Here is a 19,281-nt window from a genome sequence, read left to right as displayed (position 1 = left end):
TGAGAAGAAAAAAAGTGTCTGGTTTGTAGTTGAGTTGGCAGAACCTGGATATGGCAAGTAAAAACTAGACTAACCGAACAGCCTAACAGTGAGCATTTTCTGAAAATGAAAAAAGGCTACATAATATTTTCATCTAATAAATACTTGCATGGATAATTTGTAGCACGAGAGCCAAGGTTCATGTTGAGACCACCTCTTCCTCAGTATGGATACCATAAAGGGAACAAGTCGGGAATCTGTGCTGTGTTTCCGATACCTTCCAAAAAGCAAATTTTTCCAGTGGTCATGCTGATTTGCCCTCCAATTTTGTTGAATTCTTACCTAAGGGCAAAAAATCCTGCCAGTAACAGTAGTTGAAATTATTGTATTGATGAAGAAGCAGCATTTTAGCATTGTTAAATTAGGATAAAACTCCAGAACTCCTCCCCCTCTCCATACCATTAGGTGAAAATGTTCTTTAGACGTAAACTAGACTGGACTAATAAGTCACTAGACAGCATTTCAAACAAAATACAAAACCCTTTATTGGCATATTTATTGGAGCAGATGAGGATGGTTAGGATTAAGAGGTACTAGAAACACCCTCATAGCTGACCATACAACCAATATTGTTAAATCAGACCGTATATTGACAATGTGCTCCTGGAAGACATATTTCTTTAATGTTATTATCCTACTCCAGAATTTTTTTAAATTAGGTTTGATATGTTAAGAGAAGGAACAAAACATTTTAAAAGATGACAGAAAAGACTATACATACAGAAAGCCAGAGGGTTCCTGGAACATCTATGTACATTGGCAAAGTAACATTATGATTTGATTAACTCCAAACTACGGTAGAAAAAAAAGACAAAGAAACATTGCAATAATATGCTATTTCTCCAAACTTGCTTCGCCATTGGTTTAAAAGAGTGACTTTTTTTTTTTTTACTAACTGCTGCGTAAAAATTTCAAACTTTGGGGACCGTATACTCCAGTTAAACCAGAACTGCATTTAAAATGGAATAGAACCAGATATCTAACAATTAAACAAGTCAGAAGCACAGAGCCTTCAGAAAACATGGGACATATTCATCACAAATCCAAAAGATTAGGGTTTTATCTTGCATTTTTAGGGGCCAGGATCATGTCAATCTACACATCCGGAATTGCTGGTGTATAGTACAGATAAAGTTTATTAATATTATTTATTCCGTTTGTTATTATTATTAATATTTATTCCAAACAGCTAACATCCTGTTTAGGTCAGTGGGTGAACATCCGTGCAGTGTAGGGCTTATAGACTGCTATACTTAACCTAGGGACGTAAAAAGCTTGGCTAAAAAGAAACCAAACCCCCCACTACGTGGAATAATCTGTATGTCGGTGATTTCAGAACACAGACTAGAGGAAAGCAGAACATATCTAACACATACAAGAAAAGAACACTTCTTTTTTTCCCTCAAATCCAACAAATGCACAGCTGGTTCAACTGCTCACTTTATTTTTTAACGTGTAACAAAAAAAAAACAAAAAACAAATCACAAACATTAATTCTATCTTACAGAAAGTGTTTTGGGTGGAGAGATTTTAAGGCACCTACCAAACTATAAAAGCACATATACACATTTATTTCACTTCCACCCAAGGGACTGTGTAGAAGTTTTTTCTTTCTTTAAGTTGGCTATCATTCGGGTGCATGTAGTGCTCAGCATTATACATTCAGCTGCTTAGAGCAAATCTGTTCCTGTTCCCCTGAAATTGCATCTTCATGAATCAGGAAAAACAAACACCAGCTATGAAGTCTTTTTTTTTTTTACATATTAGCTGGTTCTATAGAACATCAATGCTCCATTCTGCAGTCTGCAGATTTAACATACTATAATTATTTACATTGTGTCAAGAATTTCTTTTATCTTCGCTTTTTCATGTTCTTTGGAATATACCTGTAATACAAAAACATGTGGTTATATATTGCCATACTCAGATTTCCATCTTGTTTCCTAAATAAGCAAACCAATTGGGGTACTTTATATTATTAAACAGTATTTGTATAGCACCAACATATAACACAGTGATGTACATATAATAGGCTACTTACACATTACAGACCCTCCCTATACTATACATGTTCTATAAGCACTGCTGAAATGTTTATTATATCAAGATGTTCATCCAAAAATACACTAAAATCACACTCTCCAGATTGCCTAAGTAATTATTAAAAATGAAATGCGAACCAGTATTTTTACATTAGGAGTAAATTTTTGTGACACCATGGAAAACTTTAAAGCAACTTACACTTTGAAAACTTTAACTGGAATACAGAAACAGCCCCTAATATTACATTTTGTGGGGAATACCCTCTATATGTGTCATGCAACAGCAGACTAATGTATACCTGTGTGTCATACAGATTGTCCTAAACAAACCCCTTTGTACTGGAGAAAGAAATAGAGAACACAATGTCCCTGAGCTGCACCAGCTTGCCACATGGCAGTGACACTGAACCCAGAAGAGATTGTTATTGAGTGCATCTAAGTTCAGTTATACATAAGAAGGGATTGGATAATACAAGCTGGAGAAGACGGAATGTCAATCTCATTTTTGTAGTTTAGACAAGTGGTGGTAGTAGGGGAGCAACTTGTTTATACAGAAGTAATCAGGCTTTATACAAAGTCAACCCGATCATTTCTACAGACAAGAAAGTCGTCTTGGAATTGTTTTAATATAAGATGACATTTGATATTGTAGCAGTGTGATTGTTTTAGATTTGTGGCTGCCTTGACTTTCTCTATACATCTTTGGCAGTCTAAGAGAACAGCCATGTACACATTCCTGGCAGGGAAAAGGTAAAAGCTATTTTGTTTCCATATATTAAATATCTTGGGTAAAATTGGCTCATCTCTCTCCTCCCACTAACATTTAAAACTGCAAATGTTGCTTACAAAGAAGAAGTGGTGTTGTGACAGACTTCCTTGGGTTCCTGTTGCATCAAAGCTTGATTGGATCACACTGAAAGCTATGGCGCCATGTGGCAGACCATAACAAAATGTGTGAAAATCAGAACTTGGCATTTAAAGCTGAAATAAATCCAAACACTGAAAAATTGCAACCAGGCGGGTCATTTTTTTTTGCAGAGGAGACAGGCAATAAAAAAATCTTACCTGTCTGATCACATTTTTTTAGATTCTAATTAAATATTAAATCTATGGTGATCAGAGAAGGTGGGCAGAATTAATTGGGCAAAGAATGAGAAAGGTCAAAAAGAAAATCATTTCAAACATTCTTCTGGTCATGCACCTATCAACCACCTAACTGTTCTGGGGAGGATGAGCAAGAGGTGGCCCCTGCTGCGTCCTCCCCTTTAGAAAACAAAAGGCGTCGTTCCTGTTGCATTAAGTGATCTATCCTGACAGGATGTTGGTGGACTGCTCTACGGACACTAAATTCTCCTCTGCAACAACTGCAAATGTTCATCTCAGGCAGCAAAGCTTTGAAGATCAGTACTGCCTGGTTATCCCCTGGAATAATGAAAATGTAACTAAAAAAAAAAAAAAAACATTCTGCAAACAGAGCTTTACTAAATGTTGCACTGAAGTAATTAGACATTGTCACTCTTTGAGCCCTATTTGTTTAGGTGAGGAAATGCCGCAGCCAAATTGCATCATCACTTAGCTGAGAAAATAATTGCAGATGGCTGCGGTTTCCAGGCAACTCCTGATTATTCTTCATTGAAGACAGGAAGGAAAAAGCACACACAAGACTGAAAATAACACGAAGGACAGCTTTCCCCAGGCTCTGACAAACACCCTAAGAGTACACAGTGCTGCAGTTCTGTTCCTAGGTAAACACAAACCTGTGCTGCTTCCTAGCTCAAATATGGAAGCTGGTTATTCTTCTACATAAAGCACACTCATACAGGTATTCAGGCAGGCAACAGCGTATACCTACACACAGATTCTGAATTTTAAAAAATCAGTAGGATAGCACACCAGTTATCCAGCAACACCTTTTCCTTAGATTTCCTTGTAGTAGAAGCATTCTCAAATTCACCCACTGCAGGCGCTACTCTTATAAAAACAATAAAGTCTTTATGTATCTAATGTATGTAATATCTATTGTGTCTATTCCAAGTTATTATAATTAGCACCAATCTAGATAACACCTGTCTGTAAACCTGGCCAAAGCAATCCAGTACTAAGAAATATGTAGGCTGTCTCGGCTGACCCCTTCAGAAAATACTAACTGCCTGGCTGCCATGCTGGGCATTGGCATGGCTTCAATGTTTATGAGTTAATGGATCAGGTACATATATAGGAGTTTTGCAGGACACTACTGAAATTAGCACTGTAGCAGGGTAGCAAATCACAATATTTTATTAGCACAAAATAATGCGATTATAAACTGCTTTGCATTACATGGATGCAATCTTCAAATTATCACCTCTGGTAGAAGGGACCCTGCCATTACAGGGAAAAGGGTAAATAAGAAGCAACCTGCAAATAAATGTTTGAAAATGACCTTTCCAGCAGAGAGGAAAGGCTCTGCTCAGAAAGCGAGTTTCACAGCATGTTTCCCACTGTATTAAACTTGTTCTACAGGCTGCTTTATGTAGCTATATGGACGCTTTAAATTCAATGGTTCATTGTTGAAATCTGAAGTGATTCCTATATATGAGCATAAAATATTTAAAACCACAATGGTGATTATGTTGTACATTTGTGTTCTTAAAAAAAGGAAAACTCATTTTAAAGAGAACTGCATTATTAAAGGGTAGGAGCTGAAGTATAAAGCCTTCACTCCAGACCAGTCCTGAGCCAAGCTCTGATCCTCCATTCAGGTCCTGCAGCAATCACTGCTTCATTGTGTGTCCCAAAAAAGTTCAGGTGCCTCAGTTACATTAGCAATAGCTGCAGGACTTGGGGTAGAAGGAATTAGTACAAGTTCTGTAGAAGAATCCATTGCCAGGACAAGAACAGAAGGCAAGAGTTCCTTCCACATTACCCCTCAGCCTGAAGTTAATCTTTACATTTTGTCATCTTTTCAGAAAACTGCATGAAGCAATCAATACTACATGTAGTAGACGTTGTAAGTCTAAATATGAATGTCGGTATTTATTTTGTAACATTATAAGTGCCTTGGCACTTAATTAGCATAGAACAGAAAAAATTAGATTTTTTTTCCCATTCTTCAGGTACAGAAAACGATCAACCAAGAATGGAAACCTTTACACAAATTGCTTCCTTTCAACCTTAAATCCTCAGTGACTGGAAACTGTTCCAAAACGTATTAATAATACTGACTATCCTAGGTCACTAGAGTAATATAAGGCATATGTAATACAGTAGTGAGAATACATTTCCAGGCTTAGTGAACTGCTGTCCAAATGATTTTATAAGTGAGTGAGTCAGTGAAGATATTAGATTGCAAATTAAAGTGATTCTGCATGTACCATAAAATGAACAAACCACAAATACATTTCCGTAAAATCAATCTGCCATATATGCTTGAATATAATGGAATTTCCTTTATGTGTATACTGACCTGAAGAGATCCTCAGCCAGAGACTGTTCTTTAGCTTGTTGTGTTTGCTCCTGTAAAAACAGCAATACATTCAAATGTTATATAAATATCATTATACAGCAAGTTATCTCTTAGCACTAAAGTTACACAATATTAAATTGATGCAGATGGGTGTGGAGGAGAATATCAAGATAACAGTATAATGTGTGCTAGAATAAAGATGGCCAATACAGTGAAAGCGCATAACCACGTATGATTTGGTCGATAACCACAGCAGTGATTACAGGGAGATTTAGATGTTTTCATTCTCTTTCTTGCTTCATGCCATAGTGAGCCACAGACCCAGATGCCACTAGAGAAGTAAAAATGGCTATGCTGCACACTTGTTCTAAATTGGTGAATCCCAGAAAAAGGTTAGAACAGAGAAATTACTAAAGCTCAGAATCTCCAATAAAGTTCAGACTAAATATCATACGCCAGCCCCAGATTAACTTTACAAAATGTTCAGGATAGAGGCAAAAGAAGGAGCTTTTTGGCAAAAAAAATTGGTTTTTACTTCTGAAAGTTACCAAATACATAAAGAAAGTAACATCTGTTCTATTGCTAAACGTCACATAGCTCAAAATACATTGTGTAGAATTTAAGATGGTCGTCTTTTACCCGACGCCTTTCGCCTTGTGGCTTCTTCAGGGTTTTTTTTAAAAGATACTCTTATTTATGGATAATAGAGAGATCAAAATCCTAACTGAGAGATATTGTTGTATAGTAGTGGCAGTTGTTTTTAGCTATGTGTAAGGAGAGAAGTAGTGGTAGCAATAGTAATTGTTAGAAGAGCCCAGCAATGGGCATGGGCATATTCTCTTAGTAGTGGTTCCAATTTTATCATTCTTGTCCCCCATTTGACAGCTTACATTAGGGCTGTCCACTCCAGTCTTCGAGGGCCAGGATCTGCACATATTTTCAGTATTTCTAGAGGTAGCAAAAGGTTTAGGAAGGTATGATTGGTATGATTTACAAATAAAAAAGTTGATGAATTTGGTCTATGTTATATGAAAATCCTGGCCTGTATGTGGCCCTTGAAAAGTGGAGTTGGACAGCCCTAGAATAGACTTTGAATGAGTATGCGATTTCTATCTTCTGCTTTAATCATAAGCAACGTAGTGAAGTCAGAGGATGAAATTTACAGCCTAGAAATTTACATAGAATTATCTTCAGATCTATTATGACAGGTGCCATTTAACATATAGTTAGGTATCTTGTGCTAGTGGTGTGAGCCAGCATTATGTGGTTAAAGTAGACCCTACATGCATAATTATATTAGGATGCAGCACACAAAAAAACAACCTCTTAAAAAGCTGTGTACTGAGCTATTCCACATAATACATTGTCACTGATTTACTAAATGTGTACAGACTGTGCACTTAGTGCACCAATCATCTACAAGGAAAGAATGAACTGTTTTTCTATCTCCTTTGATTTCTCTTACACATGACTGGACCTTTACATTGACAACAGCTTCATTTGATGTACTAAGCTAAGTGAACATTTACTTTACTAAGAAAGCATAAACTCTTTGTGCCCTGGCAACAGGAAAAACATAGAAGGCTTGTAGAACAATCTGAATCAGCTTCTGTATGAGACCTGAGAAAAGTTGTTATTCTTCCTAAAACTTCAGTAAAAGGAGTTCATTTATGTACACATCTATATTATATATTAATGCAAAGAAAGTCTATGCTTCTCCTTTTTGTAATGTAATAAACAGGCTGGAGCTGCTAATGTTGGTAGGTTTAAGCGTAATGTTATTAGGTTCAGCATAAGCCACAGAAATGAATAACAGAAAGAACACTATATACTAATGACCTGCTGTAAACCGAGTCATTGGGGAATGGCCAGACCTACAATGAAATAAAATGTATAAATCTGTTTTTTGTTTGCTGTCCCAAAAAATAAACACAGAAAGATATATATGTACCGCATCAGAAATAATACAACACTAGCAGCTACAACCTTCTGTCTCTGGATGACTTTCCCTGGCTACCTTCCCTGTAATGAACTGCTAAAGTGGAAGAAAGAAAAGAAATAGTATGAAATGTACACTGAAAAAATGAGAAGTGTGATAGTATGAACTGTACACTAATGAAATAGGGACGAGAGAAGAGTAAATTTTAATTGTATGCTGAGTCAACAGGGAAAGAGACCATAATATTTGTGAACAGTACACTGGAAAATAGGGGAACTCAAAAGTGTGATACTATCCAGAAGGACAATGAAGTATGTTTTGACCTTAACCCCCATGAAAACAAGGCTGTAATCAGTTTATTAGTATGCAGGTGAATCAGTATAGAATTTCTTTTCAATTTAAAGTTGATATTGTTAAAGTCTTTTCCTTTACCTCCATCTCCTGACGTAACCACTGTTCAAGTTCTGAATTTTTCTTCTTGTCATGAGCAATTAAGTCCGAGCCTCCTATGATATGAGGAAAGCTTCCAGCTCCTGGATAAGCAGTCTGGTAAAAGAAATAAAAATAATCTATTAACCTAATTTAAAAAAAAAAAAACTTTTACCAGTAACACTTGTACTCTTTCTGGGAAACCAGGGTGTAACCTTTCATATACATATAAAATAAAAAAGCCTACGAGTGATGGCATTCATTTATTCCTGGGTGGGTCCTGAAAGAAACGTCAGTAGTAGGAGATGGTTCTGGCAGCTGGGGTTCCTGTTCCAGGAAGCTCAGACAGCTTGGATTGTAGCAGCAGCAAAGGCTGGTTGAGTTGCACTGCCGAGCAGAGAACGCCGCTGCCACGCTGTTAAAAGCAACTAGTGATGTTTCCTTGAATAGTAGCCACTGCCACGCTGTTAAAAGCAACTAGTGATGTTTCCTTGAATAGTAGCCCCCTGCCTGCTCTCATTGGATCAGTTGTTGCTATTGATCACAAGAGGTATAGCAACCCTGGCTGCTAAAATTAAACCAATTCTCATCATCCTATCAAGAACAGCAACCTCTGCTTGCCCCAACCAGGCAGCCTTTGCTATTGAGGTGGTTATCCGGAATATACCCAGATACCACAACCACATCCTGGCTAACCTATTCTACTGCTGAAACACCCAGCAAATACCATGTAAAGGGCTTCTCCTGAAACTTATCTTGGATTACAATCACTCAGGGTGCCTCTGACATCAGGAACAAAATTCTGGGAGACTCTCTCTACTTAACTACTTAACGAAATATTCGTACCACTTTGTCTAGTTTTCCTCTGAAGAACACTAATCTGGTGACACCCATAAGAACTTGAGACTCATTTGTTCTACAACTATAAAAATATACCATTACTACTGTTTACTTCCTGCATGGTGAAAAGTGAATGTACCATACCCCTGTAAAAAATGAATGAACTACATGGCTGCATGCAGTACTGACATTTCTTGCCTAACTGCTGCAGTAATTTAGGTAGGGTTTCTGCTTGTTAGGAAGAAGTATGTAATTCTAGCAGTAGGTACAAAGCAGACTTGTGATATGCTCCCATTTGTCTGTGAGTGTAATATTTTGTTTTGCATAAAACAAACACCTTGATTATACTTTGCAACGCCTATGGCGTGTCCTTTTTTTATGCTTACAAATATGCATGTTTTATATGGTATTTGTGCTGCAATTAAAGCGTAATGTGTATTAGAGCTTGGGAAGAACGGCAAATTCAGCATGCTTTTAGGTGCATTTGATCTTCTAAGCTGCATCAAGATGTTAACAAAGCTGCTTTTGCATCCCCAATGACTTGAGAGGAGCAAACAAGGTTGGGCTGTTATAGGAAATGAAAGTTCTCTCTTTCATTAAGTTATTTTTCTCCAGCATTTTTCTTGGCTTTTTACTATTCATTTGACTATCTAATTTGATGCCAAGGTCACTTTTTTGTAGTAGTGATTGAAACATGCCAGGTCCAACAAAAATATGGGAGGGTCAGCTGGAATGGAAGCCAATGCAATGCAGAGTAAATCACAGTTGGCTGGAATATAAGCAGTGGCCATTTCACCGATTACCTTTCTGAATTTTTTAAAATTAGGCCCATTTCCTTGTCTGCCATTGGCTGTAAACTGGCTGGATCTTGCTGGTTGACTGACAACCAGTGTGCGAAACTCTGTCAGCAAAAGTCTGCTTGGAAGGGTATCATCATTTTCTTCCTTCAGGTGCATCATCATCCGTATAGCCTGCACAAAGAATTTTCAGAGTTTGAATTGAAAGAGTATAATTTATAAATAGAACAGTCACATAGGAATACAATATTGTTTTAAAGGAACTACAATCCTTTTTTTATGGTGTCCTCATTCCTCTTAATCCTAGTGACACATGCAGAGATTTGGATTCTAGTGCATAGTAACACATCCACAGCACATCAGAGACAAAGTCTGATAATAAAATGAGGAGAACTGCAGTCTGTTAGCATTCACTTATTAAGGATAACAAAAGTTGCTACAACTGCTGACCGTACAGTTCTCGGTATGTGAATGTGCCAAGCTATGACTCTGAAGATAAAGGCACCGCTTCATTCACCCTTATAATAAGATTCTATTCTATTTTTAGAACAAGAACAAATGATGTGTATGGGAATATATAGATGAACTCCTAAAGTCTATGTAAACCTTTACAATAAGCAACTATAAATACCAAACTTTTTTTGGAATGCAATTTGTAGAATGCAAAATATCATAAATGAAGCTTCCTTCAAGGAGATGTTCCAGTTCTTGGACTAGAAAACAATCATTGTCAATGTTGTGGAGATAAGAGGAGAGGGACAAGGATTCAGTAATTTAGCAAGACGACAACTAAGCTTGACTGACAATTAGTTAAAAAAACTACTGTGTGGTGTCCGCTCACAAGGAAATTTAAAGCAATGGGTGCAATTTTGGGTGGCAAACAGGTATTTTCTAGGACCTTTAACAAGGGACAAAACATAGTAAAATGAGTTGTATATTGAACTTTCAAGGGGGAAGGTTGAGCCTTGCTTGCAATTTACTGTGCTTGTCAGTGTACCAAGCACAGAGCAAACTAAGCACAGAGATACTCAGATACTTTTCAGTGAACTTGGCCTGATAACCAAGCAATATGTTAAATAAAATATGGCACTGTTACCAGAATTCAAACGCTGTAAATGGTGACTGAAAAAAATAGTTATCCAGGAACCCTACATATATATCAAATTTGTTAATCATAGTGTTAACCTTCTGCTACAATATAATCAACGGAAATGGGATAGAGAGCAAAACAAAAAAAACAAAACATTATTTTGTAGAAATGGGAAAAATTAGAACCAAGGGCATTTGTTTGCCCTTGCTGTCCTGATGATTATTTGTTTATTGTATTTTTCAGGGGGGCATAGCGGCTCAGTGGTTAGCACTCTGCTGTGCTAGGTCCCGGGTTTGAATCTTGGCTAGGGCACTATCTGCATGGAGTTTGCATTTTCTCTTCGTGTATGTGTGGGTTTACTCCGTTTTCGAGTCCTACTGAGATAATTTTCAGTGAACTTGGCCTGATGACTGAGCAATATGTGTACAGCAGGACCTTGCATGTAAAATTTGTAGCGCATTGCAAGAGGAAGTTTCAGTTGTGAGGAGTTCAGACAGCTTCTCCAACACTCATCTATACCTACCACAATCAAAATTACCTTTTTGTCCTCATACGGGGATTCTGGCTCCTGTTTTATTATCGGTTCAGTTTTAACTTTCTGTTCACTTTGCCGAGGGGTCTGAGAAAAATAAAAAAAAATAAAAAGCATGAAAACATTTTGAACAAAATATGGCATCGTTACCAGGATTCAAACGCTGTGAATGGTGACTAATCTGTGCATGGAATTTTCAATTAGTGGAAAACAAAGTATGCCACATTACTTAAAAATAATTAATCCTCTGAAGCATCGCTGCAACAATTGTTGGAATGTAAAGCTGGCAGAAAGTTTTCCCCTCTCTATTCATGTGGAGCTTGTGAAAATGGACAGGGCCATGAAATCAGTCTGTAATAGTCTGGTATGTCTGGCCAAAGCCAAAATGTGACACAAACAGACTTATTAAAAGCTGACCTTATGATCAGATTAGATGGCGAGGGGAAATAAAAGCTACTGCGATTATACGGGATCAAACTGGAGGATAGAACAGTTCAAGAACAACTGGATCCAAACTCCCTGGTTAAGTCAGCCCTATACAATCTAAGGGGATCCAGACTATAGATGGAATGGTCATTCACAGGCAACATTGTATACTATTTTTAAAATGTCTATAAAACAACTTAAACACAACAAATAACTTCAGGCAACCAGTATAGGCCTTGAATAAGCTGATAACGTAGGATTTTCAAGATATAATACAACTTTTGTAATGTCAAGCCTACTTGATTTACCAGAAACAATCGTTTTTTTCCAATAGTAACCAATCATAAAACACAATGCCCCACCCCAAACTTTTAGAAATCTATTTTAAATACCAAAAACAATCCTGTGTAATGCCTTTAGTTTTTAGCAATAATGTGATATATACAGAATGCCAGGAAAGGAGAGCAGGGGGAGCCAACAGCCCAAGACTGGTCCCACAGAGAGGGGGTCAAAGACCACCTCTACCCCAAATTTTCTCTTTGCACAACAATGTCCAACAAGTTCACCATTATTACAGAGGCTTTCCCTTGGATTGGAATGCAGGCATTTTCCTATCCTGCTCTCCCTTCTGCCATTCTGTACATATCACATCAATGTCAAAATCAGCATTATACAGGATTGAACAACTGTCTCCTAATTGGGCTGATGTCTCAAAATAACCCCTGATGAAGCAGACATTAATGTCAGCAAAAAGCGTATTGAAAGAATTTGAGTCCATACTGTAGATAGCCTTCTTTTGATGTTTTACACTATGCTTTTTAAGGATATTATTTAATAAAGTTTGCTAGTATTTTACACTTACATACCATCATTTTATGCCATAAAAATTCAATTTCTGGTATTTTTTATTGATTTATTAGAATGTATAATTTGTATATAAACCTACTACAATGCTTTGCAGGCAATCTGCAGGGACACAGAGACTTCCAGGAATGTCAATCTTTTAGGTCCACCACTGCTCTCACCGATACTTCCTGCTGATCTCCACTACTTACAGGTGACAGTTGAGTCATGAACATTCTTTTTCCTTATCACTACATTAAGTTTAGCTGGAATCTGACACTTCCAGGAAGTTAATATTCTGATCAATGCTGGGGTCAGTTCACTGTTCAACCCAGAATTTTTTTTAAGCCGGGTGGGAAGAAGTTGAAGGTGGGTGGCAGCCCCTGTATTGACCTGTAGTGACCCAACTCTTTAGTAACCACACAAAAACAACCGAGTGGTTACTAAAGAGAACTGGGTTGTGTGCCTGGCTAAAAGGGGCTGGGGAGAACTCTCCAGTTGTATGTTCCCCCCAGTCTGTACGACAATGTTGCTTAAGTGGGTAGCTGAGAACAACTGCAAGGGTGTCTAACATATGATATCTAGTATCAGCCAAACAATTAATGCTGATATTCCCGCACTAACATTGACACTTTACTGTGGTAACTCATTTACTCTATATTTATATGATAAATTTGGTGCAGTAACATGAATGTATTATATCTCAGAGAAAAGTCATGGATTTCAGTCAATAGTGCGCATCTGTCTTCAGCAGTAGTGGATATGCATGCAATATAAAAGAGTCATATAAGTGACAGTCAAAAGTAAAGAACCTCATTCAAGATATTTTTTTCGTCAGCCACATCTCTTAATATTATAGCATCAATACAGAAAATACACTGGGACTTTTGAGGCACATAACAAAAAATCAAATAGCAATTATTCACTTGTCATTGACACTTAGAACCTGTTTCATATATCAGTCAACACATTTACAATATAAAAACACAATAAAAATATTAACATGAGGCCAATCTCATTTCTTATTCGACACGTTTTGTAATCCACTTCCTCTCGAATTATATGAGATCAACTGAATTGATCATATCATTGAAGGTATTGGCCTCGTCCAACAAATATGGCAGGAGAAATATATTTGGACAGTAAGGCAAGTTCAGGTATCAAATACAGATAGAGCATCCCAAATATCATATACAGTGAGGGAACAAAGTATTTGATCCCCTGCTGATTTTGTATGTTTGCCCTCTAACAAAGAAGTGACCAGTCTATAATTGTAATGGAAGGATTATTGTAGGCGTGAGAGACAGAATAACAATAAAAGAACCCTCAAAAACCCAGTGCTCAAAAGTCAGAGCTTGATGTGAATTGTAATGAGTGAAATAAGTATTTGATCCCTTCGCAAAAGATGACTTAGTACTTGGTGGCAAACCCCTTGTTGGCAATCACAGAGGCCAGACGTTTCTTGTAGTTGGCCTACAGGTTTGCACATATCTCAGGAAAGATTTTGTCCAATTCCTCTTTGTAGATCCTCTCCAAGTCAGTAAGTTTTCGAGGCTGATGTTTGGCAACACGAACCTTCAGCTCTCTCCACAGATTTTCTATGGGATTAAGGTCTGGAGGCTGGCTAGCCATTCTAGGACCTTCATGTGCTTCTTCTTGAGCCACTCGTTTGTTGCCTTGGCCATGTGTTTTGGGTCATTGTCATGCTGGAATACCTATCCACGACCCATTTCAATGCCCTGGCTAAGGGAAAGAGGTGCTTACCCAAAATTTGATGGTACATCGTCCATTATCCCTTTGATGCAGTGAAGGTGTCCTGTCCCCTTAGCAGAAAAACACACCCAAAGCATATTGTGTCCACCTCCACATTGACGGTGGGGATGTTGTTCTTGGGGTCATAGCAGCATTCCTCCTCCTCCAAACACGGCGAGTTGAGTTGATGCCAAAGAGCTCAATTTTGGTCTTATCTGACCACAACACTTTCACCCAGTTCTCCTCTGGATCATTCAGATGTTCATTGGCAAACTGCAGACAGGCCTGTATGTGTGCTATCTTGAGCAGGGGGACCTTGTGGGCTCTGCAAGATTTCAGGCCTTCATGGCGCAGTGTGTTACCAATTGTTTTCTTGGTGACTATGGTCCCAGCTGCCCTGAGATCACTGACAAGTTCCCCACTAATTCTGGGCTGCTTCGTCACGGTTCTCATGATCATTGAAACTCCACGAGGAGAGATCTTGCATGGAGCCCCACACCGAGGGAGATCGACATTTATTTTGTGTTTATTCCATTTGTGAATTATCACGCCAACTGTTGTCACCTTCTCACCAAGCTGGCTGATGATAGTCTTGTAGCCCAGTCTAGCCTTGTGTAGGTCTACAATCTTGTCCCTGACATCCTTAGACAGCTCTTTGGTCTTGGCCATGGTGGCTAGTTTGGAATCTGATTTTATGATTGCTTCTGTGGACAGGTGTATTTTATACAGGTACTGTTGGAAGCTTGGATTAGGAGCACTCCCTTACAGAGCTCAGCTCTCAGCTCAATACCTGCATACAGGGAAGACACCTGGGAGCCTGAAATCTTGCTGGTTGATGGGGGATCAAATACTTATTTCACTCATTACAATGCACATCAAGCTCTGACTTTGGAGCATTGGGTTTTTGGGGGTTCTTTTGTTGTTATTCCGTCTCTCACAGCTACAATAAACCTGCCATTACAATTATAGACTGGTCATTTCTATGTCAGAGGGCAAACCTACGAAATCAGCAGGGGATCAAATACTTCTTTCCTTCACTGTATAGAATATTCATAATTTCTTAGATCTGAAACAACCGTCCATGGATTATAAAACTCATCCCAAAGATCATACAAAACGACAAACAGAGCATTTCCACAAGTTTTCTAAGCACCCTTTCCAGACAACAAACTCCCGGCTTCAGAGGTGAGCACTTCTCACCTTCACCCACAGACTGGCCTCTGTTAATATTTTTATTGTGTTTTATATTGTAAGTATGTTGGCTAATAAATGTAACAGGTTCTAAGTGTAACAAATGACAAGTTTATAATTGCTAGATGACTTGTGTTGTGCTGGGATTTGAATGTCCCAGTGTATTTTCTGTTTTCTACTGTATTGATCATATAAGCGACATAAGTGAGTCAGCTGCCATTGTGGCAATGTTGGTATCATGCAGGTAATTCAGGACGTTTCAGAGGATATTGGATAAATAATGAAACATAGATATCAGACAATATAGACAATATGTTTTTTGTTTTTTCCTGCTCCTCACTGCTCATAGTAGCCAATCACATTTTCCCTATCAAGAACAATATAGAAGAAAAATTTTGATATAAATAGAAATCATTTCTTCACTTTTCATATTGAAGCCCCCTATAATCTTTCACCTTCTGCTTTGGTATATAAACATTTATAATGAGCAATGGAAGGTATTATTGCCACTCATGGGTCCTCCATTCTATGTAGAAGTCTGTCGTCATTCTAAAAACAGATAGCCCTGAGTGTTTTTCCATATCACAGAGCTATGGCTCTCCTCACTGTTGTAATCCCTTTGCTGAATAAAACTGGGTCAGAATAACCTGAACTCTGCACAGACACAAATTGATGTTTTTAATTATAAATGTTCCAGGACAACAAAACCACTTAAAACTAATCTGTTTTTTTGCCAAAGTAAAGTTAATATATGGCTTAAAGTCACACTCTGCTGACAACAAAAAATATATAAAATCACCCCTTACTAAAAAAAAAAAAAAAAAAAAGAAATATCCAGGAACCCTGAATTTATATCACATATTGTTTATTCATAAACTAACCTTCAGTTACAAATAATTGATAGGTGTCAAACTAAACAGGAAGAAGGTAAAGTCTTCTAAAACCGGGGTAGAGAGCAAAAAACAAAATATTATTTGTAGAATAGGAAGGGATTAGAATCTCTGTAACACTTTACAACTGGCTGTGTCACTACATGGGACAATTGTTTGCCAGCCTGGTGGCATAGTGGCTCAGAGGTTAGCACTCTGGTCTTTGCCGGGCTAGATCACGGGTTTGAATCTTGGCCAGGACACTATTTGCATGTAGTTTTACATAGGTTTCCTCCAGGTGCTGCATTTTCCTTGTTTCAAAACCATGCAGTTAGGTTAATTGGTTCCCTCTTAAAATTGTCTTTAGACTGTGTAAATGACAGATGATTATGGTAGGGACATTAGATTGCGAGCCCCTAGGGATAGCTAGTGACAAGACTATGGACTGTATAAAGCTCTGCGTAATATGTTGGCGCTATATGAATACTAGTTAAAAATATTAATCACCCAATTCCTAAATGCACTATACAAAGAATATGAGAATAATTCCAATGAGCACTCAACAGTAAACAACAGTTGTGAATAAAGATTTATGTAATGATGTAACACCATATATTAAGCCAGTCCGCTGATGTGAGAACAGTTACCCATCCAATAAATGGCTCTTACAGGTCACTACTTTGCAGCATACCTTTGGAGGAAGCCAATGCCAGGAACACATTTGATCATATTATTTCTGTGCATATGTGTGTGACTGATAGATTGTGACAAGCAGACAAAGGCTCACCACAGACTCAGCAAACAACACAAGTATGAAACATTTTGGCAGAGTGCAGTCTGATGTTAGTTAGATCAACTGTATTGCTTACTTTTTTATATACAAAAACTAATGAGCAATATAAAATAGATTTGTCCTCACAAAATATCAGTTTATCTGATAAACCTAGTGAAAACTTACACTAAGCTGAGTATGGGGGAAAAAAAACATCTGGATTTTATGACTCAAGTCTTCGTCATATTCATCCTATTTGTTCCGGTGACCATTATTACTTGGAAAACTTTTACAGCTGTCAACAGACAAGCAGGCTAGGGAAGATATTCCACTGGTCACCATGGATTTGTAGCAACTGTCCAAAGAAAGATTTATATCATTCAGATAAAACATTAAAAATACCTTCCTAATATTTAGCCCAACCACCCCCCCCCCCCCCCCCCCCCCACACACACACACACTTTTGCTGCCAAAACAGACCTGATCAATCAAGGCATGGTGCATAAAAAGCTAACACCACATGATAATTCAAATCAACATGGCCACATCCCTTAGATACACACGCACATATGATAAATAACCAAATAATGTGACTTTTAAATATTTTCAATGATTTTTAAAATGACATAAAAAAAACATTTATTACATATAATAAAAAAGCAAAATGCTTAAAAATAAAAACATTTGCAAACAATGTACATCACAGGACTTACTCTGCATCTTCAGGAAACAGATATCAACAATCTACAAAAATGCATAAAATAAATTTCTACGGTATCACAATATATTCAAAAATATGGACTTAATATTCAAGATCTCCCTGCCTTCGCCCAACCTGTCTACTTTCTACAGTGCATTCTGCTGCCAACTCTTCCCCGGGTAACACCACACACCTGGCCATCCAAAGGTTTTAAAAAAATTATTTTAAGACCAGGTCACCTTCCTCAGTGCTTCACAGTCCACTTCTGATGCTCAAGTGCCGAAAGTAGGTGCTCTTAGCATTGGACAGAGGTTTGAATGGACACACTAACTAGTCTGGGTCAAATAAAGCTTTATTAGGTTTTATGGGTATTCTTTGGGATCAGATGAGACAGACGAAAAAAGGACCACACCAAATATAAACTCAGGCAAAGAGAAGATCTGGAGCTACAGTGTAGCTGTAATGTGATGTGACCAGTAATGTGACCACTGCTTTATCCGAGGGAAGGCTATATGGGAGATTGTTAGTTTGCCCAGAAACAAGATAGCAAGTAATATATAATTACATTTCACCAAAAACAAATTACCAGGCACATTTACCGATTACTTACCGTAGTTTGTATATGCCTTCCCAGCACCCCTGTTTTAATGTCTTCTCCAGACTCTCCTTCTGAATCCAAGCGTTGCCTTTTAACCTTAATTGGATCATTTTTGGGGATTTTTTGCTCCACTTCATCACTAATGTCATCATTTTCTAAGTCAGACTCGTCCACAAAATCATCATCAGGTTGTTTCCTCTTCGTGGATACATCTTTCACCACACTTGGCATTGATGCTTCATTGTTATCTTTATTCCACCCATTAGAAAAGTCAGATTTCTCTTTGGAGAACACATTGGGCTCTGTATCTAAATCCACATCATTAGGAGAAAGCCTATCTGAGTCTTTTGATTGTTTTTTAGAGATAGCTTTAACAGGATTTGAACCTAAAGAGACACTGCTTTCCACTCTAGCTATCTTGGCAGTAGATTGTGGTACTTCATCCACCTCTCTATCCCTGTAAAATAAAAATAAAAATAAAAATGTATTTTCATACTTGTTATTTCATAAGATTAAATATTTAAAGGACTGATATTGAGAAGAATCAAATTCTAAGATTTAGGTTAATTGTCTTCCCCCTAAATTTGTCTTAGATTATGATAGTAACAAAGGACTACAGAAGGGACATTATAGTCTGTGCACTTCTGTAAGAGACTCTAAAGGTCACTAGAAAATGTCAGCGCTATATAAATTTGCTTTTTAGACGTTAGTGGAATGAATTCTTTTCCTCTGTGTCGGCATCATTTGGACTTCAATAGAAAGATTAGTCTTGCCTTGGATGTTTATCCAATAGTAAGCCCTTCCACACTGACTAAGGCCCTCACAGCCGATTTACAAAGCTTAATTAGTGGTGTCTGGATACCCATGCCTATACGATTGCAGCACCCCCTCCTTGAACGACTTCCATTCAGATAAAAGTAGCGTTAGATCTTTACATTGTACTTATCTTTCCTCTGCATATAATTGTTTCCTGATGA

The 19,281-nt window shown here is 37.7% G+C and overlaps 1 protein-coding gene across 1 annotated transcript in view; it reads right to left on the bottom strand.

Moving 5' to 3' along the window:
• Positions 1-499: 499 nt before the first annotated feature.
• Positions 500-19,281, bottom strand: part of NBN (nibrin) — a 34,911-nt gene continuing 16,129 nt past the window's right edge. The window contains exons 8-13 of the mRNA XM_072410949.1: positions 18,317-18,761; positions 11,160-11,240; positions 9,538-9,705; positions 7,898-8,011; positions 5,527-5,576; positions 500-1,925 (exon numbers count right to left, since the gene is read on the bottom strand). Of these exons, the coding sequence (XP_072267050.1) occupies positions 1,892-1,925; positions 5,527-5,576; positions 7,898-8,011; positions 9,538-9,705; positions 11,160-11,240; positions 18,317-18,761 (892 nt within the window). The 3' untranslated portion in view covers positions 500-1,891. The remainder of the gene's footprint in view (positions 1,926-5,526; positions 5,577-7,897; positions 8,012-9,537; positions 9,706-11,159; positions 11,241-18,316; positions 18,762-19,281) is intronic.

Source organism: Pyxicephalus adspersus, chromosome 5 (assembly GCF_032062135.1).
Source record: "Pyxicephalus adspersus chromosome 5, UCB_Pads_2.0, whole genome shotgun sequence".
Taxonomy (NCBI): Eukaryota; Metazoa; Chordata; class Amphibia; order Anura; family Pyxicephalidae; genus Pyxicephalus; species Pyxicephalus adspersus.
Note: the sequence above shows the minus strand (reverse complement) of the source record. Positions and strands in the feature narration are given on the sequence as shown.